General features: G+C 46.1%; 1 protein-coding gene across 1 annotated transcript in view; it reads left to right on the top strand.

Moving 5' to 3' along the window:
* The window catches only part of Greb1l (GREB1 like retinoic acid receptor coactivator), a 254,622-nt gene that overhangs the window by 221,790 nt on the left and 9,205 nt on the right, over positions 1–23,627 (top strand). Inside the window, exons 18-28 of the mRNA XM_026783547.1 lie at positions 223–415; positions 2,399–2,529; positions 5,181–5,520; positions 11,577–11,692; positions 12,483–12,727; positions 15,902–16,455; positions 16,644–16,746; positions 17,963–18,118; positions 18,491–18,630; positions 20,483–20,644; positions 20,758–20,962. Of these exons, the coding sequence (XP_026639348.1) occupies positions 223–415; positions 2,399–2,529; positions 5,181–5,520; positions 11,577–11,692; positions 12,483–12,727; positions 15,902–16,455; positions 16,644–16,746; positions 17,963–18,118; positions 18,491–18,630; positions 20,483–20,644; positions 20,758–20,962 (2,345 nt within the window). The remainder of the gene's footprint in view (positions 1–222; positions 416–2,398; positions 2,530–5,180; positions 5,521–11,576; positions 11,693–12,482; positions 12,728–15,901; positions 16,456–16,643; positions 16,747–17,962; positions 18,119–18,490; positions 18,631–20,482; positions 20,645–20,757; positions 20,963–23,627) is intronic.

The following is a 23,627-nucleotide window of genomic DNA, read 5'->3' on the forward strand; positions in this document are numbered from 1 at the left end:
TCACAGCTGTGTACACCCAACTCTCCAATCACAGCTGTGTACACCCAACTCTCCAATCACATTCTGACTGTGTCTTCTCCTCTCAGATAAAATAAGTACAATGTCACTCCGTGCTGTCCCCTGCTCCTGTAGCCAGTCAGTTGTCACTCCGTGCTGTCCCCTGCTCCTGTAGCCAGTCAGTTGGGTAAGAAAGTTCTAACATGACTTTCATTATTTCTACAGCATGATTTCGGGCTCTCTGTCACATGGTGAGCCAACTCATGGATTGGCTGATCGAGTCATTAACTGCAGAGAAGTTCTAGAAGCTTTCAACCTCCTGGTGCTCCAAGTGAGCTCCTTCCCATACACACTGCAGACCCAGCAGTCTCGAATCAGCTCCAGCAATGAGGTCCACTGGATACAACTGGACACAACGGTGAGTCTTCCATGTCTAGACATTTGCAGTTCTCCAGGAGGCAAAACCTGGCACTAAACATGGCCATGGATTGGTAAAAATACAGTACAAATGTGTCAAGACATCTAATTAACATACATAATGCTTCATTTTTCATATGGTCATGATTTTTTTGAAATGGGATCTTGCTATTTTGCCCTATCTGGCCCTGATCTCCTACCCTTCTCTTCTGAGCACTGAAACTATGAACACTATACCATTATGTGCTAATTGCAGTTATTATAACATTAACGACAATGAGTAGTGTCCTATAGAAGGTTCATTGGGTGGCTAGTCTTTAGGTGAGGAGGCAGGAGGATCAGAAACTCAAGATCATCTTCAGCTACATATCAAGTTCAAAGCCAGCCTGGGCTACATAAAATACTGTCTCAAAAAGGAGAGAAAAGTTCATATTATACACAAATTTCTATGCATTTCCAGGGTTACTAACTTTCCCCTGGTCTATTCTTGTTTCTACTATCCTCATCTTCTTCTTCTAATTTCTTTATTTATTTGTGTGTGTTTGTGTGTATGTGTTGTATGTATGTTGTATGTATGTATGTATGTATGTATGTATGTATGTATGTATGTATTTTGGTTTTTTGAGACAGGGTTTCTCTGTGTAACAGTCCTGGCTGTTCTGAAACTCACTTTGTAGACCAGGCTGGCCTCAAACTCACTGAAATCCACCTGCCCCTACCTCCAGAGTACTGGAAGCCACCATCACCCAGTCCCGCTAATTTATTTTTATATTATTATAATTTTAGTATTAGCCTTGTTTTTCTTTATAAAATAAACTAGTGAATGCTTTAAAAAACTTTCCAAAATTATGAAAATAAAAATACAATAAAATGCAAATAAAAACCATAAAAATAGAATGCACAGGTATGAGGAAAGACTATAAAACTGAAGAAAAAGAAAAGTATAAACAAATAAAATCAAATCTATGAAGTCACAAAACTTACTTAATATTCTGGGCCTTCTTACATGAACGACAGCAGCATGTCGTAATCCCAGTATTCTCTGAGGGCACCCTTGTGTCATAGCCCAAAAGTTACTCACTTGCATGGTGATGATTGAGTCAGTCGGAGGGGGGAGGATTGATGTTGTGTGTTCTGTCTAATGAGGTAGGATGTTCACATTGCATTGTATTTTTTACTTCATTTGAAAACTAATTTTTATTGTAAAAGGAGTTGCCACAATTAAATAGCACCAAAAAACTTAAATGTTTTCAGTTTTTCCCCAAACTCGATAGATACATCAGAAAAGAGAGCTGCTTCTAGCAGGAAAAGAAGGTCTCTGGCCTGTGAATCTAAACAGAAGGAAGACAAACCCCTAGTTTGTTTTCTCTGTGTAGTTCCCATTGGTCCCGAAGGAAACATGTCAACATACCACTAAGTTCCATGGAAATGCAAAGTTGGTGTCAAGTTTCACAGCAGTGTTGAAGGAGCGCCGGGCTGCGTCCCGCCACCCAGCTAGCTTTACACCCAGAATAACTACATGGAAACTGTATTCTTTTAAACACTGCCTGGCCCATTAGCTCTAGCCTCTTACTGGCTAATTCTCACATCTTGGTTAACCCATATTTAGTAAACTGTGTAGCACCACGAAGTGGTAGCTTACCAGGAAAGATCTTAACCTGCATCTATCTCAGAGAGGAGAATCATGGCGACTGCCTGATTCGGCTTCTTTCTCCCAGCATTCTGTTCTGTCTACTCCACCTACCTAATTTTCTGTCCTATTAAAGGGCCAAGGCAGTTTCTTTATTAACCAATAGACAGATGACCCTCCTCCATCACAGCAGGGTTTTCTTTTACCTCCACCAATATCTCTTCACATACACACTCACACATGCACACACACACGTGCACACATGCGCACACACACTCACACACACACACACACACAATGCACGCACACACACACACCCTGTCTTCACTGGGCATCTGCTCTGTTTTCAATCAGGAGGATGTGGGCTGCGAGAAGCTCTACTTTGGCTTGAATGAGTACAGCAAGTCGCTGCAGTGGGGGGTCACCAGCCCACTCCTGAGATGTGACGAGACTTTTGAGAAGATGGTGAGCACACTCTTGGAGAGGTAAGGAAAGACAGCTGCCCCTTGCTTTAAAATGTCTGCTTGGTCGTGTTACAGTGGTTCTTTCTGATGATGCTCGTGCAAACAGCACGGAAGGGCTGTCTCAGAGTGGCCTGTGCTCGTGGGCTCATATGACCATCCAAGGGGAACAAACGCAAACTGGCCTCAGTGGGAGAATCAGCAGCACTTTTCACAACTGTCCCCCTGCCATCTTCACCGTGGGTGTGGAAGGCCACACCCCTGAGCTCTGGCCAGTCTCTGACATTACATCCCTGACTTTGTCCCTGTTTGCCAGTCACTGTGGACAAGTATCCCTAGACAGCTCCCTCAGAGCGAAACTTTTCTTTGGAAACTCTGGCTATTTACTGAAGCTTTTGAGTGTGTTCTATCCTTGGGGCCTGTCATCTGGTACTGACCTTCAAGGCTAAGAGTCTCAATTCTTTCTTAAGAAGAATTCTTTCTGCCTTGCTAGCCCTCCTTTTATTCCTCAGCTCCAGGTCAAACTCTTGTGCTTTGTTTTTCTCAGAACCTGATTCATAGACTCAAAGCTAAGGTAAACTCCCTTCCTGCCCTCTGCCCCGTACTTTGTGTGACCATCCCAGATTGGGGAGGGGGTAAATTAGACCTCCTGGTAGCTCTAGTTTCTTAATACTGAACCTGATTAGGTGGAGTCATCCCTTTAACAGTCTACCCTATCATCCTGGAAATGTTTTAGAGATAAATAAAAACAAGTGAATGCACCCAGTCCAGCGAGATACAGTTGTGTCTGGGAGGGCTCAGAGTGGGAGCCAATACTGTCACGGCTGTTGGACTTCAGCAACCGTAACCAATGCTGTGTCATTAACCTTCACGTGACCCTAGAGTTTCACAGCCTCCATGACCAACCCTGTATCACACTTCCCATGACCCTCGAGTTCCACCGCCTCCAAGAGACACCTTTTTACTTTCCTATTCAGTTCCTTCCCTGGTTTAGAGCATGTCTCTCAGCCCAGTAGTACCACAAGAGTGCACAGCTTGTATTTTAAAAGGTAATCCGAGCAACTTCAGTTATAGATTTTGTAATTCCAAAACCACTACTGTAGTTTAATGCAAATAGTTTGAGGAAACTTCCCTGTTAGGTCCTAATTTTCTCAAAGTGTCGAGTATAAATGTCTGCATTTTGAAGTTACTATTTGTTGTAACTTTGTTTTGTTTTGTTTTAAACATGAGCCAACAAAATAACCCTAAGCTTTAAATGTGGTTTCTTCCCTCAAGCGTTCTGCCCAAGTTTACTGAACTGAAAGCCTTAGCCCAGACTGGCCATCCGCAGCTTTCTGTGCTTCCCCACCTCCTAAAGCCCCGCAGTGCAAGAACACAACGACAGAGACCTGAACATAATGGAGACCCAGTTCTGTCTCCAATCAGCCTCAGTCCAGAACAAGTAGCCGAACTCTCCCCGTCTCTTACACTCATGCCCCTGTAGAAGCTGGAGTGGGTCACTATGGCCACTGTTAGTGCATTCCTCCCAAAATGCTTCAAAACTAGCATGGCTATGCTAGTTTCTTAAATGCCCTAGCTGGCATTTGACCCTTGGCTTTTCTAGGCAAACTCGTGAACATTTGTCCAATTTTAAAGAGGATTATAAAGTAAAGGTGAAATCCCCTATTAGTCTACCTGCCGCTGAGCTCCTCATGAACTGCCAGCTGGTGACCAGGAAAAGGGGGCCAGACTCCTCAGCCCTTTGCCAGGCTCTGGGCACCTCTGCCAACCCCTGCACAGCCCTGCCTTGCTGGTGCCTGCTTTCTCAACCCCTCATGTAGCTAGGGGCCTCTGCCCTTTGGTGATCAAGTCTTTGGATATTCCCTGTCTAGCCTGCAATGCTCCCAGCTCAGATTTCCTAGTCTCTGGCGATAAAAGGCCCATCATGAGGGGGTGCTCCTTCTTCTGCTAGCTCCAATTTTTCCAGCATCAATTTATTTCTTTTGAAATATAAATTTCTGCTACCCATAGAGCTGACCTCAAATTAGCAATAATTCATGAGCTGGCACATCACATTTTTTGCTAGTTGTTTTGTTTGTTGTTGTTGTTGTTGTTGTTGTTGTTGTTGTTGTAATGGCATACATTATGAAGCCCAGGCTGGCCAAGAATTTGCTGTGTCTTCCAGACTGGGCTTAAATTTTCTCTTTCTGCCTCTGGCTCATGTGCTGGGGTCACAGGCATGCTCTGTCAGTCCAGCTACAGTTACCCTTTCTGTAATGTCTGATACACCAAGAATAATGACAGCAGTGTCTTTTCCCTTGCTGGTATCTGAGAAGCGAGCTGGCAACGCGCGGGCCATGTGTCCAGGCTGCAGCATGGGGTTAAGACCTGGGGATTGAGGCTCGTTCACAATTAACCTGCACCAGTCATTGTGTCTCGGTTTTTAATGAGCATCCCAGTTGCCGGTGGGAGAGGGGGCTGTTCAGCAGCAGGGCTTGCTTCTGTAAGTCTGACGTGGGCAGTCTGACAGTTCTAACTTCCCTGTGCAGGTGCTGGTCCACTTTGAGAAGGTAGGGCCTCTAGGCCAGCCCATGGATTCAAGGTTACTCTGCTCTGTAGTCCCTCGCTTCGATGTCCCGTCTGCCTTTTACCATGCATGCCTGCACTGCGTGCTAGCTGCCTGTGCTCTGTCGTAGGTACCCCAGGCTGCACAGCATGGTCGTACGCTGCTATCTTCTCATCCAGCAGTACTCAGAGGCCTTGATGGCTCTCACCACCATGGCATCCCTCCGAGACCACAGCACACCGGAAACACTCAGCATCATGGATGACCTCCTCAGCTGCCCAGGAAAAGGCAAGAGTGGCCGGGGACCCATGCTCATCATCAGAGTGCCCTCCGTGCAGCTGGCCATGCTGGCCCGGGAGCGACTGCAGGAGGTGCGGGACAAGCTGGGACTGCAGTACCGCTTTGAGATCATCCTGGGGAGCCCGGCCTCCGAACTCCATGTTGCAGCTCACTTCGTGGCACGATTAAAGGTCAGCAAAGGACAGGCATGCCTTTCGTTTCTGTTTTCTGGGACTCTTGGATAAATGGACCACCCAGATAACTGAGTGGGATAAGATTGTGCACATGTCTGAGTTTGACCTCCCTGACCAGGTGAACACTTTTCTTAATTGAAACCAGTTTCTGATGATCTCATCAGATCTCAAGTCCTATATATGTGCAGCTGGTCTCCATGTTTTTCAAGCACAAGTGCAAAAAACGAGATGACCTAATTTGCCCCGGTGTTTCTCAACCTGGCTAGAGATGCATCTGGCCCACTACCTTCTATTTCCTCAGAGAAAGGGAAGCGGTTCTCCTCACTAATTCTTTTCTGTGCATCTGGCCTATGTCAGCTGGTGGACAGCCAGTAACACTCCATCTCTGTGCACCTCTAGAGAAACTTCCAGCTCCCTTGCATGTGGATTTCCCAACTTGTTTCTTTGTATTCTCTTTGACCCTTGGTGCCAGACTTTGTCTGTGTCAGTTCCCAGAGTCCTACAGACGAAGGTGGAGCATGATCTCCCAAGTACCCAGGGACTGCCTGCCTGTCAGGCTGTCAGGCTGAACCAACTACCTTTATGCCTGACCCAGGCTTCCCTGAGGACTTTCATAATCTTGTCTTGACGTTAGAAAACATTTCGTCAAATGCCCACATTTCTATTGATGTGGCTGAGCTAGCTACTGTGTATCTGAGTCAGACTGACATGATGTCCCCACTGAATATTAAATGTGAAGTTAAACTGGGTTATGCATAACCTAGTTTGGCATACACTTGTTGAAATGAAAGTGTGTGGTCTTGAAGGATTTGAACCATATGATATCTTTAAGTTCTAACTTGGAGATTAGACTTCTATTTGCTATTCATAAATAACTTTGCAAATGTTGCTTTCCTGTTGTATTATCTAACCTAAAAGGAATAACCCAAGATACTTGATAAGCAACTAGAACAAATAAAATTATCCCCAAACAGAAATTCAGTCAGTAGCAATGATCACATCTGTGTTCACAACTTCTGGGAAAGCGTGGATTTTTAGAAATCAGACCTCCAGCTTCACTAGAGAAGTTTCTCCCAATGTGTAGGAGAATGGTGGAGCTTATGCCCCTAGCTTGAGGCTGTCATCTGTCATTGTGGTCATTCTTCCTCACTCTGGGAGGGTCCAGGGAGCGAATGAAGCCTGAGTGGTGGTCTTTCTATTCGAGCTAGTTGAGAAATGCAGATACTGTGTCTCATCTGTCGCTGAAGGCTGAGCAGCTCAGGCGGCCTTCAGACCTGGGTTTTCTTGTGAATAGATGTGTGTCATTAATCTCCATGTGTGGTGGAGAAAAGTAAAGTTATGGTCATCAAAGGCCACCTTACAGAAACCCTTAGGGTGAATCGCCATGTACTGGTGCTGTCCTCATGGTACCGTTACTAAGACTCGGGGCTTGAGGCAGGCTGAATAAGGAACTAGAAACAGTAAATACACAACAGCACTCTGGGGAATTACACACCTGCAGCCAACAGGGTGCTCTTGGGTCAGCCCTGATTCTCCTCACACAGTCTTGGGTCATTTGTTTAGAAGGTCAGTGGGTTATAAAAATCTGCCTCTCTGGGCCACTGTTTAAAACACGGTAAAGCTGCTCATCACTCATCCCTGAGTGTCAGGGTCCCTGACAATGATTAGGGAAAGGGGACACTGGCTGTGTGCATCCTTGGTGAGAATCACTGTTCTGAGAATGTGCCGTACATGAAGGGCATCCAAGGCAGTAGGGTCTCCTTCAGTTATCTGAGTAGCAGCCAGACAGATACATACGAAGGTCCCAGATTTTCAGACCCTCTGGTCCTTGGTCTCTCTTTGTTGTGTCACTGGTGTGCGGGAGAACACGGAATCCTGTGAAGTGCTCACATCTAAGCAAGACCCTCTCACCAGCTGGCTCCTGACTCCATTCTCAGAAGGCAGGGTGTCCTGGGGAAAATGCAACATTGCTCCTGTTATATGCCCTCATTTTTATATTTACTCCTCTTTATCCTATTATGCATTTTAGTTAATTAGCAACCATTAGAATTTAACCTAGGACAGATTAAAATTTTAGCCTTAAATTGGGCAGTGGTGGTGCACACCTTTAATCCCAGCACTCAGGAGGCAGAGGCAGGCAGATCTCTGTGAGTTTAAGGCCAGCCTGGTCTACATAGCAAGTTTCAGGACAGGCGCCAAAAGTACTCAGACAAACCCTGTCTCAAAAAAACAAAACACAAACAAAAAAATTAATCTTAAATAAATCAATCAGTTTGCTCAACAAGCATATGAATCATCTATATAATTGTCCCAGTAAGGAGCTGAAACTAAGTTCTTGTCCAGTCTTTTATGTTGACTTAAGTGCTTCCTGGACAAAAATCACTCTGGTCTGTAGCTCCAGGAAGCAGCCACTCATTCATGAGTCGCAGTTTGATGGGGAAGCATGGCACAGTGGGCTGCCTGACGGTTACTGGTCAAGAGTGAGATGAGATGTGCTTGCTGCTCTTTGGAGAAGCTCCTCAAGTGATGAAACCTCTGCCTCACTACTGGCATCCTGGCTCTCTACCCTTGGCGGATTCTAGAACCTGACATGCTGCAGGGGAATTCCCACTGTCAGGACAAGCGTGAACCGAGCATGATGGCTGCCTGGACAAACAGCTCCTTGTCCAGGCCCAGGAGGAAGACCTGCCTCTACTGGCATGTGCCAGGGTCACCCAGTGTTCTGTGCATGCTGGGAACTCTGTGTGTGAGTGTGTGTGTGTGTGTGTGTGTGTGTGTGTGTGTATGTGATATAAATATGGGTACCCACAGAGGTCAGAAGAGAGATCAGATCCCGTGAGCTGGAGCTGCAGGTGGTTGTGAGCTGCCTGATATGCCTAATATGGATACTGGGAACTTAACTCCAGTCCTCTTACAAGAGAAGGAAGTACTCTTTGACTGCTGAGTCATCATTCCAAACCAAGAATGAATTTTTTAAAAAAATGTATCTAGAATGGTGGTTTTATTTTATTTAATTAAAAAAGTTCCATAAAAAATATTTGACCATGTTTTCCCCTCCCCCAAATTTGTAGGTAAATAGATAGAGCTAGAAAAAAATCATCCTGAGGGAGATGGCCCAGTCCCCATGTTCTCTTGTATGCAATGTTAGCTTGTGAGCTTATAATAGGCATGCTATGATCTGAATAACCACAGAGGTTAGGTAGGGACCAAGTAAGGAATCAGAGACACAAGAGGAGTTCCCAAGGGAGGGGAAATAGAATATAGTGTTACAGAGAGACAGAGGGGAAGTAGCGAGAGGCATGGGAGAGACGCACAAAGGACTATGGAGAGGGACCACTAACACTGAGGTCATTTGAGAAGCCACATGGAAACCTGCTGTGGAGCCCCCTGATCTGCCTTGATTGTCAAAGACATAGTCCCTGAAGCTATGGATGGTTATGATGTGTGTGTGTACATGTGTGTGCACACACAGAGAGAAAATAAATTGGACATTAAGTAAAAACGTTAAGAATAGCTTGGGTCCTTTGAGCAGTCTTCATTTTCCCCCTTCCCTCCCTTCCCTTCAGTCCTTCCAACAGGGTCTCAACATATATTCCAGGCTGATTCTGAACGCAATCCTTCTGCTTCAGCGTCCTTACTGTTGGGATCATTAGGAATTTTCTAGATCTCGATAAAGCACTAACTGAACCATTATACTATCTCTTGTCTAAGAGATTTCACTCTATTTTGAGCCTAAAAAAGGAAATGTTTTTAAAAAGCATGTTACTTAATAATTATTTTATAATAAACAAATATAATTCACAGTAACTTTAAATTAAATATGAATTATTAAAATAATTATAATAGCTTAATTTTTTTATTTTTTGAGACAGGTTTTCTTGTGTAGCTTTGGAGCCTGTCCTGGAACTCATTCTCTACACTTCGAACTCCTATAGATTCACCTGCCTCTGCCTCACGAGTGCTGGGATTAAGGACATGTGCCACCACTGCCCGGCAATGTTTTATTTTATTTTTTATTTGAGACAGATTCTAAGTATGTATCCCCGACTGACTTGAAATTAATGTAGACCAGACTGGCTCTGAACTCAGAGATCCATGTGTCTCTCCGCCGACACACTGAACAGCAGCTTCCTTATTTGTTTGCTAACACATCTGGAAAGGACCAGAAGTCCTCTGTGTGATCCCCAGCACTGCTGATGCAAACCTGCAATCTCAGACCTTGGGAGGTGCAGGCTGGAGAATCAGATGTCCAAGTTCATCTTCAACTACACATAAAGATTAAGGACAGCCTGGAGCACAGAAGACCATGTCTGTAGCACGAATAATAATAACCCAGAGACAGATATTGGGGTTCAACCTGAAAACCAGAAAAGCAAAGCAGCCAAGTCATTAGAAATCTTACCTCTACCAAAGCTGGGCGACTGCAGACTAAGCAGCCAGAGCCTCTCTCCTCCCATTATATTCTGTGCTGGGATTAAAGGTATAGGCCACCACCACCTGCACTGCTTTCTGCATTGATCTTGTGTAGCCCAGGAAGGCCTTGAATTTACAGAGATCCATCTGCCTCTATCTCCCAAATCGTGGGATTAAAAGTGTGTTACCACTGTCTGACCTCTTGTGCCTTAGCTTTGCCCTTCTGATATTCAGGCAAGCTTATTTATTAAAAATAAATATAATATTACTATACCTGCCTTAGGTAAAAACCAAACAAACTTATAGATCTTTCAAATTGGGTTTTTCTTCCATCACTGATATGGTTGTATTTTCAAGATTGCTGTCTAACTATTAAGATACTACATGGATATGTATTGGTGGTCATGCATGAGAAACTTTGTGGGCACTGTGAAATCAAAGGAAGATTGCAGGGGTCTCCAGATATGAACAGTTGCCTTTCCTTTTGATTCAGCCTGGTCAGGCTTGAAAGACTCTGGAGGCCTTGTACCAACTTGTCAGGTTTGGTGGGGAATTGAACCTAGCAAGTTCTACCACTTATTTCATTTCCTGGTCCTCTTTTATCTTTTATTTTGATACATGTTTCATTAAGATGCCCACAGGGTGGCTTTGAACTTGGCATCTTTTCCCCTAGCCATGTGAGTAACTGGGTTTATAGATCTACACCTACAGAACAGTTATTTTTAAAGTCAATAAATGGAGAAAAATAAACATTAATGACCAGAATTGGGGCTATCTTCATTATCTGCTTGATTACGAGGTTTTGGATGAGTTTTGAGATTCTTTCTCAAGTCCCTGACAACTAAAACCATCCTTTCTCATCACTCGAATCCCAGAGTTTGTCTATTATATGAAAAACTCTAGTTCTCAATGCCAGAGCCAGCGGGCAGGTGGCCTTGGCCTGTGCACTTTACGTCACCAGAAGTACGCTCCAGTGTGTTCCTCTGGCCTGTGGAGCTAACGAATGACGTATGCCAATGCCTTTCTATGCTACTAAAATGGAAGCTGAGGTCCGTGCTCGTAGCAGTGCTTTATGCTGGCTTGGAAGGTAGCAAACACAGTGGGGTGTGCTGCCCACACCTGTGGGGTCAGCAGAGGGGGTGTGCTGTTCATGTCTGTGGGGTCAGCAGAGGGGGTGTGCTGCCCACACCTGTGGGGTCAACAGAGGGGTTGTGCTGCTCATGTCTGTGGGGTCAGCAGCGGGGGTGTGCTGCCCACACCTGTGGGGCCAGCAGAGGGGGTGTGCTGTCCACACCTGTGGGGTCAGCAGAGGGGTGTGCTGCCCACACCTGTGAGGTCAGCAGAGGGGGTGTGCTGTTCATGTCTGTGGGGTCAGCACTTAGATGAAGGCAGCAAGATAAAGGGTTCAAAGTCATCCTTGGCAACAAAGTGGGTTTAAAGCTAGCCTGGACTACATGAGACCCTATCTCAAAGATCAAAACCCTGTCGCAAAGAACAAAAACAACCACCTGTACATGGTCCACACACTTAGGGGAGGTGGTCAGAAAGCTTGGTGTATCTATAACCTGTATCCAGAAACATTTTTTAAGATATAAATCTGAATGAGGAACATTAATGATTTTTCTGTATCTCTTCTATAGACCTGGAGAGGAAATGACCAGGAAGACTGGACCCCTCGGACTTACCAGGACTTGGAAGGTCTGCCCTGCATAGTGATATTAACTGGCAAGGACCCGCTTGGAGAAACTTTTCCCAGGTAAGATGTGATCATCGGCTCAGTGGCGCCACAGTTCCTCAGCCACTTTATTGATGAGCAATTTTAGTTGTTTGGAGGTAACTGTTTCATGCAGGCACCGAAGAAAAAGAACCTCATTCGTTCTTCCTTTCAGATCTCCAGTTCTGGAGTGGGACACAGTCATGAAAAGTGGTTCTGCCCCAGAGCAAGGCAGCCAGAGAGGCTGAGAGGAAAGGCAGGGATGGATGGCTGGGTGGACGGATGGATATACATTCAAATATATATAGACATATAGATGATAGATTGTAGACAGATTATAGATAGATGATAGGTGGATAGATAGATGATAAACATCTTTAGATAAAGCACTTTGTTAATCTGATGTCCAGAGGATCTAGGGACTATAGACTGAAAAGCAATAGCAGTAAAAGCATCAGCTGAGTGTTTCCATGGTGTCAGGCCACACTGCGAAGGGTTCCCATGTGCTATGCCACATCACCCTGATGAGCCAGCCCTGTCTACTGAGCCTTTAGCTTTTAGAGATGCTGGAGCCTGAATCCAGGGCCTCACACATGCTAGGTAAGTTTTCTGCCATTGGTCAACATCTCGAACCTCCGTCCTCTCTATTTTATACTTTGGGGGCGTAGAAGGAGCACAGAGAAGGGTGGCAAGCTGAAAGGGGGAGAGCCACGATGTAAAGCAGACTTAGATAATACTGTGGTCTTCACCATCCCACAGATCGCAGGACCTGCAGGCATACTAAGAACTCTGTGTGGGACACTGTGTCGCTAATGTAGTTCCTTCTGTGCAGGTCTTTAAAGTACTGTGACCTGCGATTAATTGACTCAAGCTACTTAACTCGCACGGCCCTGGAGCAGGAGGTGGGCCTGGCATGCTGCTACGTCTCAAAAGAGGTCATCCAGGGGCCTGCTGCTGCCTTGGACCTCAGTGGAAAGGAGGGCGAGAGGGCCCCCACCAGTGAAAATGACTCTGAGGAGCTACTCATTGACTTGGAGCGACCACAGAGCAACAGCAGCGCTGTCACAGGAACCTCAGGTCAGAACTCTCCTCCAAAACACCCCCAAGGTTTCCAAGGACCTCCAAGGACAGGGACCTCCTCTCCATCTTCAGCCGCTGGGGAGGGTGCATGGAAAGCAGGAAAGCTGAACAGCCACAGCTTTCTCTGCGTGTAACCATGAGCTTGGTTTGCCTCACAGCCTGCACTGTGCTCCCTGATGCTTCTCCATCTCCTTCCAGTTACTCCAGAACATAGATTTGCATAAATACCTTGTTTTTAGGCTAGAGATGGAAGCTATAAGCTTGTAATAGGTGACTTAGTGCCTGGCACAAATGTTTATAAGGATGAACGCACGAATGGTTGGTTGGATGAAGGGGTAGATGAAGGGGTGGATGGGTGGATGGATGGGTGGATGGATGGATGGATGGATGGATGGATGGGTAGGAAGATGAAGGAAGGGGTGGATGGATGGTTGGATGAAGGACATAGGAATAGATGGATGGCTAGTTATCCTAAGTACTTACTGGCAAGTGTTTGTACAATGCAGGCTTTTCAGAGGCTACTAGTTGATTACAGGGCCAAGTGTAAATTTTCTTTTAGTAAATATAGTAAATGCAGCCCTACTTTCAGGCTTTTGAAAATTATGAAAGTAATACAGCTTCATACAGATGTATAGTAATAAATACAGCTTCATACAGATGTATAGTAATACAGCTTCATACAGATGTATAGTAATACAGCTTCATACAGATATACAAAGGTACAAGGAAGAGACTTCGGTGAAGCATCACCACCAAAGGGAGCCATGCATCCCCTTCATTTTCTAAATCAGCATGGAGATCAGCATCACTGGACATGCCGAGAGAAGCACCAGTCTTTCTATGATTCTGATAGCAGTTGTTGGTTGACTCCATACCCGTGGGCCCTCCTGTCTGTAGTGACCCAGGGCCTAGAGGAACATGAGACCCACCCTTCTCTAGGCTGTGCCCAGCTACTCTCCCTCAGCAGGGTCATTTTGCTAGCCCCTCATCCCCGTCAATTCCAGTACAAGGTAACAAACGAAGGGAAATGTCATATCTAGGATCTTGGGATTATGAGGTCAGAAAGTTGACGTAAGGGGATGGGGCAGGACTGTCCCTTTAAAAAAGACTCATTTAAAAAAGAGATTTAAAAAATTCTTACGTGCATGTATATAGGTATACCACATGAGTACATGGTGCCCATGGCGGTCAGAAGAGGACATCAGGTCCCCTGGAACTAGAGTTACTAAGTTGTGAGCCTTCATGTGGGGGCTGGGAACTGAACCTGTCTTCTACCAAGAGCAGGCTTCCTTAGCAGCTGAAGTGTCTCTCTAGCTACCCACAAATGGCTCTTTAGTCACACCCTTCTCCACTGTCTGCCCACGCACCAATAGTGTCCCAACTTACATTGCTCTGGTAAATCCACTGAACATTCAGACCCCAGCCGGGGCTCCCTCGGGATGGTGAGGCTGACATCAGGAGTGTTCCATGCCAGAAACACCGACGAACACATCCTGTGTCTTTCCACAGAATTTATTGCTAACAAACTCACAATGTTTGGTGACTGTAGTGGCGGCAGCTATCATATAATCTGCCTTCCTTGGTTGCCTGACTAATGCAGACTCTATTCTGATCTTAGTTACTAATATTATTCTCATATCACACAGCACACAGTAAAATGTGTGTGTGTCTACAGATGTGTATAAAAGGGTCACAAAGAAAACAGGTTTAAGAGGTTGCAGCAAAGTTCAAGAGGGTTCAGAAGTGGGCTGAGAAAAAGCCTGAATTAAAACCAAACCAGATGCTGGGCCGTGGTGGTGCATGCCTTTAATCCCAGCACTCTGGAGATAGAGGTAGGCGAATCTGGTCTATCAGAGCTAGTTCTAGGACAGGCTCCAAAGCTACAAAGAAATCCTGTCTCAAACAAACAAACAAACAAACAAACAAACCATAGGAGGGAACTGTTGTCAGATCTAACCATAGAGTGTGACTGCCAGGTGAAGGCTGAACCAGTGACGGAGAGCAGGAAGCTTGGCCCAAACCTTTAAGAATAAGGAGGGACAGCAGGTCTCAGATGACAGGCTGGTGCAGGGTTACACCATTGCAGTATTAGGCCAGGCAAGGGAGCAACCTGTACTCTTTTCTTGATCTTCCAGGAAAAAGTTATTGGTCATTCTGTGCTGAATAGGTGGTGACCAACAGATGGTCCAGTTTCTCGTCCCACTCAGGGGCTGCAATCACCCTTCTCCCCTAAGATGGCGAGGAGCACTGTTTTTATATGGAGTAACTTAAGAGTAGGGCACCATGATGTCAACAGTTGGAAGCCCTCCAATCACAGGAGCAGGAAGGAGGCTTTCTTTCTCAGAAAAGTATTTTTAATTATCTTTAATTATGTGTGTGTGTGTGTGTGTGTGTGTGTGTGTGTGTGTGTGTCCAGGGTGGGGAGTGTGCACATGAATGCTGTGCCCACAGATGCCAGAGGCATTGGATCCTCTGGAGCTGGAGTTCCAGGCATTGGTGAGCCACCTCACATGGGTGCTGGAGTTAAACGTGGGGCCTCTGCAAAAGCAGCATATGCTCTTAACAGCTGAGCCCTCTCTCTAGCCCGAGCGAGGTTTTCTCCCACAGCCGGGATTAGAACTGGCTCAGAGAGGGCCTTCAGCCATGAGTATTTAGAGGTTCGTCCACCAGAGCAGGAGCAGGTCTACTTTCTAACTGCTCCCATGACGACATCCCTCCTGGTTTAGGAAATGGCTCTAGATGGGGAACTCAGCAAGGCAGCAAGTGTCACAGTCACAGATGGCTGTGGAGCCATCTGAAAGAGGAGGAAGTGTCACAGTCACAGATGGCTGTGGAGCCATCTGAAAGAGGAGGTGGGAGGACTCTAGAAAAGGAACAACGGGTGACAAAGTGACCTTGTGAACCCTGCCTGGCTTCCCAGAGACAATGTGGGAAGGAAACCAGGGGACACTTCTAGTTGTGTCCCCCATGAGCCACAGCAGCCAGGGCAAGGGAGCTGGAGGAGGCAGTCTAGAGGCCCAGGCAGAGAAAATATTCCATCGCTGTCTGCGGTACCTAAAGCTTTTTTTGTTTGTTTTTTGGATCCCCCCCCCCGCCCCCCATAGCCTTTAACTTCTGACCTTGACACTGGGGAGTGGGAAGCATAGGACGAGCCCCACTGTCCTCTTCCAGGTTCCATCATGGAGAACGGGGTGAGTTCCTCCAGCACAGCTGACAAATCCCAGCAGCAGCCTCTGACCCCCAGTGTCCGGCTGGATGAAGGGGTCTCTGCGAGCACTGCTGTGGCTGGGGAGAGCCTGAAGCAGGAGTGTGACTCCTTGGGCCTTCCAATGGCCAGCAGCACCACCTCCAAGCCTTCTTCGACCTCACCCTCAAGTGCCCAGGCTCTTGCATGGTCAGGGCAGCCCTCCAGAGGCTGCCGGGGTCTGCACACAGCCTTGCCCCCAGTGGTGATCTTATCCAAAGCTGCATACAGCCTGCTGGGATCCCAGAAGGGTAGCACGCTGCCACCCTCCTCCTCCCTGCTACCCCACGCCGATGTGGCCTGGGTGAGCTCCCTGCGGCCAGGCTTGCACAAGGACATGGGCAGCGAAGAGCAGTCCCTTTACTACCGCCAGTGGACCTCTGCCCGGCAGCACCACGCGGACTACAGCAACCAGCCAGACCCCGCCTCAGGCGCTCGGACCTTGCACCCGAGGCGCTTGCTGCTCACTGGGCCCCCCCAGGTAGGGAAGGAACAGGGCAGGCTTTGTCTTGGCTGTAGGGGGACAACAAGTTGGGGGTTGGCAAGGGTGGCAGAAGACCTCATTCCGACCTCAGCTAAAGAGCCAAAGTGTGAAAGAAATCTCTTTTCTTCTTCCTTTCTCTCTCTTACCCTCCTCCACCCTTCCTCAACTAAAACTGTCTCCATCAGGTGGGAAAGACTGGCTCCTATTTACAGTTCCTTAGGATCCTTTTCCGCATGCTCATTCGGCTGCTGGAGGTGGACGTGTACGACGAGGAGGAGATAAACACAGGTAAGGCTGGACACTACGGCCAAGGCCTGAGACCCAAGACCCTCTGAATGTCTAGGGTAGCTAAGCTAGAGTTATTATGAGATTAAAGACAAGATACTCAGCAAATAATCCCAAGTGAACTGTGGCTCTCAGCGTCTGGGGCCTCTCTCCAGAGTGCAGCAAGCTGCTGGGCACAGCTGTTTCATCAGCTTTCGTAGGTGCCCAGATAGGTAAACCCTGTGGTCCTTCCAGCCTGCATTGTGCTCCTAGACACCACAGCCTTTGATTTTACCCAACATGCGGCTACAGAGGTAATGTCGTGTCCCCCTGAGCTCTCACTAGCAGAAGGGCCTCACTTTCTCCTTTTCCCATCACTCTGGTGACGGTTGAGTCTCCGTAGGAAGTAACGCCTCAGCAGCAGGATAAATAAGCTTGCTAGCAAGAGTGAGAGCAAGCAGGCAAAAAGCAAAAGATCCCTTCTTCCATATCCCTTGCTGTACACTGCCATGAGGAGGTGTGGCCCAGAGTTAAAGTGGATCTTCTGGCCTCAAATGATCCAGTGAAAAAATCCTTCACAGATGTGCCTAGCTGCATGGTTTTTTTTTTGTTTGTTTGTTTGTTTTTATTGACTTCAGATGCAGTCAAACTGACAACCAAGATTAGCAATCCTTGTCTCAAATTTTTATAGACATGCTAGGGCCATGGAGACAGTGCTAGGGCCATGGCTCAGTGGTAGAAAGAACGCTAACAGAATCATCGCAGAGCTAAAACTGAGAATTTTGATCATCCACGTCTGGAGCACTGGGAGACTCTGGTCTTACAGGTTAGGCGTTTGTGAACTGAGCTAGTGTGAGTCTGTGAACTACTCAGGGAGAGTAAGGGGAAATACCCTTCCCAGAAGTCTGAAGGAATGGTTCTGGTCCCTTCTACTTTGGGATAAGAACTTGTTTCAGGGCTGAAGAGATGGCACAGATGTTAAGAGCATTTATTGCTCTTCCAGAAGACCAGGGTTCAATTCCCAGCACCCACGTGGCAGCTCACAACTGTCTTAACTCCAGTTCCAGGGGATCTGGCCTACACGCAGGCCCTTAACATAAATAAGTTAATTAAAAATAAAAACAGAAACGGGAGAGCTCATTTCTTAAAAGTGCCTTTGTCACAACGTCCCAGGCTTTGCGCTTCAGAGTGGTGGGCGGGAGGGAGAAAGTGAGTCCACCTGTCCTGTGCCCTGCCCTAGATCCCAATGAAACCTGCGGAGTGAGCAAGTCAGAGCACGAGCCCTGGCCTGACATTGAGACCTTCAGCAAAATGCCTTTTGACGTCAGTGTGCATGACCCCAAGTACAGTCTGATGAGCCTGGTCTACACTGAGAAGCTGGCTGGGCTCAAACAAGGTGGGTATATGCAGAGCCAGGCTCTGAAGTTTTTGAGGGGACTCTAAAGCAGGATTTGGGTGGGGGAGGGAGTAATTCTGTTTTTCACTCTTACACAATGAACACACATCTTGATTTTTAAACTTGCTTATCAGGGCTCAAATTATATAGCTCTTTGAGCCAGGCAGTGGTGGCGCATGCCTTTAATCCCAGCACATGGGAGACAGAGACAGGTGGATCTCTGTGAGTTTGAGGCCAGTCTGGTTTACAGAGTGAGTTCCTGGACAGGCTCCAAAGCTACAGAGAAACCCTGTCGTACGAGAAATAAGCATTTCTTTCTAAGCTTTATGTGCATGCCATGGAGATAACAGTTTCTCATCCCCTTATATACAGAAGTAATAAAGAAATATAAAGTTGAGGAGCCCCGGAAACGAGAAACCATGTCTATGATGCTGACCAAATTTGCGGCCTACAACACCTTCCACCACTGTGAGCAGTGCCACCAGTACATGGACTTCACGCCCACCTCCCAGGTGCAGCTGGTTTGCCCTTGTGGGAACTCTGTTGCCACTATGAACCTTGTATGTATGGGGGGGACAGGGAGGATGAAACCTGAGACTCCTGGCTTCAGGCCCTAGAAAAACAATATAAACTATTACTTAGCAGTTGTCTCTTCCTTCGATGTGCTTCTTAGTACAGGAGCTCACTGTTCCAGGCTGGCTTCGAATTCACAATCCTGTATACTGAACAGAATTATAGGCATGCCTACCGTGCCTGGTTTTATTTTCTCATATTTTGGGCATTACGGATACATCTCAGGGCCTTGAAAATGATTGTTAGACATTCTTCCACACCAAAGGAGGAAGCAGCAGTGCTGATAGTAGCGCCTACTTTGGGAGAGAAGCTCCATGTCATGTCCCTATTTCTCTTCTTGAATTTTATGTCTTGACACTGAGCACCTGGGACCCTGTTGCTTCTAGGCTGTGCTGAGCAAATTCCCCAAACCAGTCACTGTTGTAGCTATTCTTGGAAGGCTTCTAGTTTGTTGACGATTCTTTAAGTGGTGTGTGTGTTGTAGTAATATGAGCGGCGGGGTTGCGTCCCCAGCACCCCAGCCACCTGGCTAGCTTATGCCCCAAAATAATTACATGGACACCGTATTCTTTTAATCACTGCTTGGCCCATTCTCTTCTAGGCTAATTCTCACATATTAATTTAGCCCATTTCTAATCATCTGTGTGCAGCACCCCAAGGTGCGCTTACCGGGAAGATTCTAGCCTACTTCCATCCTGGGTCGGAGCTTCATCGCGTGTGCCTCAGAAAGCAGAGCTCTCGCGTCCACCCTGGAGATGGGAGCATGGCGTCTCTCTGAGGCATCTGCCCCCAAGAGGAGAGCTGTCGAGTCTGAGCTCACTTCCTCTTCCTCCCAGCATTCTGTTCTGTTTACTCCTCCCACCTATGTTTTAACCTATCAGGGCAAGCAGCTTCTTTATTTAATTAACCAATGACCTTCCTCCATCACTGTGTGTGTGTGTGCGCGCGTGCACACACGCATGCATGTGTGAGCTGGTTCCCTCACTCCGCCATCATGGGCCCTAGGGATCGGTGGCAAGCCCTGCTGAGCTATCCCACTGGCTCTGTTCACAATTCTTCAAGGATATAGAAGAAACAAGTGCCTTGGCCTATGAATTATGTGTTCAGAAATTTCCTACATAGAATCTCCTGACATAGTTTCTATGTGCTACAGTACAAGTAATAGATCCCCTCATTTGTGATGTGGAACTAGAATCTGTGGGAAAAACTTTATTTTTTTTCTGAAATGTAATATTTGGGTTAAAACTATTAGGAAACCTTCGTGGATTTTAGGTGCTGACGAAAATTTGTTATGTATTAAATCAGTTATTGGCTTCATTGTACAGCCCATATATAGAGTTATACTTACTCATGGAGACAGGTTCCTGGACACAGACAGCTTTAGCTATACTTGGCTTTTATGAGTCACGTGGTCTTTCGCTGATGTCAGCGTTCTGCAACAAATGTTGGATATGTTCCACTGTCCACTATAACCAGAAAAGATGGAGCCAAGGGCACACTTTTAATCCTAGGCCTGCTCTCTAAGAGCTGAAACTTAACATGTCCACTGTGATTCACAGAGGAGAGTCCTCTGTACCTGGGGCCTTTGAGGAATGCGTCTATAGCAGGGCTCCGCACTTGGTTCCTGCAGCAGTGACAGCTAGAAATGATGAAGCCTTTTCCACATTGCCCCTCAGCCAGAATGTCTGGGGCACTAACTCATCTCAGCTGCTTGTGTCAGAAATCTCAAAGAATGGCCTGGAAGTCAGGAAACCATATACTGATCATTCGTCTCTTTGCTTGCAAATCTAGATATCCGACTCTACCCTTCATGCATTCACCTTTTCCTCTTCTATGCTGGGAGAAGAAGTCCAGCTCTATTTCATCATTCCAAAGTCCAAAGAGAGTCATTTTGTCTTCAGCAAACAGGGTAGACACCTGGAAAGTATGCGGCTGCCCCTGGTTTCGGACAAGGTGGGCTAGAGTTTTTGGGTGTGAGGGCTTTTGGGCCCTAGGTGGGTCCTCCAAGATTCTCACGCCTGAGGGTTTTACTTTCCCATTCTGTTCTCATTGTTTTCCTTTCACAGAATCTAAATGCAGTCAAGAGCCCTATTTTCACTCCTTCTAGTGGTCGCCACGAGCATGGACTCCTAAACCTTTTCCATGCCATGGAGGGCATCAGCCATCTTCACCTCCTGGTGGTTAAAGAATACGAGATGCCACTGTACCGAAAGTACTGGCCCAACCACATCATGCTAGTGCTTCCCGGAATGTTCAATAATGCTGGCGTGGGTAAGATGGGGAAGACGATGGGAATTCATTCCCTTGACTGCATCTTCCAAACATTGCTCATGGTCCTCCTGACCATGGGTCTTTTAATTCTGAGTCCTTCCTTCTCCCACTTTGTAATCTTGTAGACCCTAACATTTTTGTTCAAGTTTACAAAAGTTTTAACTTTTGAGGACCAGTAAGGACTAAGTCGCTGGAATACTGAACACCCTGGGATGGAACAGGGAGTCTTCGAAGAGTGGACTCCCAATGTCCTGGGTGGACATTCTAGGGCCAGAATGTATCCATGAGAAATGTTCCTACGGGGGAGGTGACGATGTATGTGATTTAGAGGGTTCCCTTCTGTGTCTCCTGCTAAGGGCACAAGGCAAGTTCTAGTCCTGTCAAGGAACCGAAGGCATTTAGGTTATGGAAGTATGTTAATTAATTATTGTATGGTAAGCGTGAAACTTTAGCTTTTCATGTGGTATCCAGATGTTCCCCCAAGAATGGAATTGGCACCCTTGTCGTCTATGAGAGGGTTTATTTCTTGACTCTCTACAGCTCTGTCTTTATGTCACTAACACATGGCTTTAGGTTTTGAAAGGAAGAAGTATAGAACATGCACCTTTTGAAAACTTCAGACATATTTGCATACTTGTATGGATTATGATAATGTATGTAACATATAATCAAATCAGAGTGTACATACTTTCTCTAAATAGGAATCACTCTCATGTATTTGGAGTTTTGTATTCTTCCAGTCATTTTGATATGTATAGTGTTGTTTTAACGAAGCTCATCAACTATGCTATAGAAAACTAGAATTAACACCTCCTGGTGGGGCTCTTTGCTGGACTTTCCGCGCTTCTTCCTCTCTGCCCTTCCCAAGCTTTTCCACTGAACTCTTCTGTTTCTGAGTTCTTCTGTCTCTGGCTGGATTCATCTATGTAACAACCTTCAGTTTCATCCATGTTGCTACAAGTGTACAAGTGTCAGGGTTCCTTCTCTGTGTAGCCCTGGCTGTCCTGGAACTGCTATAGACCAGGCTGTCCTTGAACTCAGACATCCACCTACCCTCTGCCTATTGAGTGCTGGGATTAAAAGTGTGCACCACAACACCCAGCTTTTTTTTTAACAAGCCAATTTTTGGTTCATTTCTTACATTTGAAATACTTGATGACATCCTTAGCCTGAGATTCTTTGCCACAGTCCATTAGCCAGGCGGTAGTAGCACGTGCCTTTATTTCTATTGTTTATCTATGGGAATCTAGGTTGACCTCATTACTGAAGATATTGTGAATAGACATGGGGCTGCAAGTGTCTCTTCAGTATAATGGTCATCTCTCTTCTGGATATACGCCCACCAGCGGACTTGCTGGCTCACACGCACTTCCAGGTTCAGTTTGCTTTAGGTAGGACTGTGCACATTTTCTACAATAGCTGCCCCACCAGCTCACAAGAGAGCCCTTACCTCTGCATTCTTGTCACCATCGATTAGTTACTTCATCATGTTTTATAACTATGAACATTGGGCATCTTGCCATTTATTGGCATATCCTTTTATTTTCTTCAATATTTTGTGTTTCTCACTGTACTACCTTTTGCCTCCTTGATTAAGTATATTCCTAAGTATTCTACCTTCCCATGCTATATGAGAACTAAATTCCTGAGACTGTTCTTTTAAATTGCTGAATTCTCTTACAGTTCTAACAGTTTCCTGTGTATTTTTTTCATGTAGCTATATTGTTGGGGAACATCGTTTTACTATTTTGTTTGAGATCATTTTCCCTTTCTTCCCTATGGGCTCTGGCTAGACATCGTTTTCTTGTTCCTGACCATAGCTGAAAAACCTTTGCTTTCTTCACTGGCTGCCGTGTTACTGCCCATTTGTCCTGTGTCCATAGGGTGCTGAGAATGCAAACACAGACTCTTGAGGGGAGATGTTCCTAAGTCCTAGTATTACCTTGAGCTAACCTTGTTTGGGGCTCTTCCGTACACTAACTAGCCCTTTTTGTTATAATCTACATTTTGTTTCATTTTAGGGTAGCCCACTTATAAAATTTAGCTAGTTGGTTGGTAGCACACACCTTTAATCCCAGCACTTGGGGAGGCAGCAGATATCTGTGAGTTTGAGGCCAGCCTGGTCTACAGAGCAAGTTCCAGGATAGGCTCCAAAGCTACACAGAAAAACCCTGTCTTGAAAAATAGTAATAATAATAAAACAAATAAAGTTTAGCTAATTCCTCTAACTTACCACTAACATTTCACAGAGCATATGTCACATGCTGACCACATATAACTTCACCATCACTTCTTTTAGAGGGGAGGAAGCCAAAGCTCAATAGAATTGACTGAATGAGCCTGTCTCTGGCCTATTCTCTTGCTCTGTACCACACATCTACTGTTCTATTCTATCTTTTCCACAGTTCAGATCTAGGATGGGTGCCTGTTTCCAGAATCGCCATAGGTGCTGTTAAACTCTTCATTCATCAAGGCTCTGTCTTCCTCTCTGACGGATGTGCAAGTGGTTGTCTCTAAGAGCAAGGCCCGAGTCACTAATATCATTTGCTGTATGCCGTGTCCTTTGTCATATCAGGGAAATGGAATTTTTGAAGGATATTCCTCAGATTTGTTTCTGGCCGTTCACTAGACTTAAGTGAATCTCTAGTAATGGGCTCCAGGAATC

The sequence above is a fragment of the Microtus ochrogaster genome, chromosome 18, assembly GCF_000317375.1.
Source record: "Microtus ochrogaster isolate Prairie Vole_2 chromosome 18, MicOch1.0, whole genome shotgun sequence".
NCBI lineage: Eukaryota > Metazoa > Chordata > Mammalia > Rodentia > Cricetidae > Microtus > Microtus ochrogaster.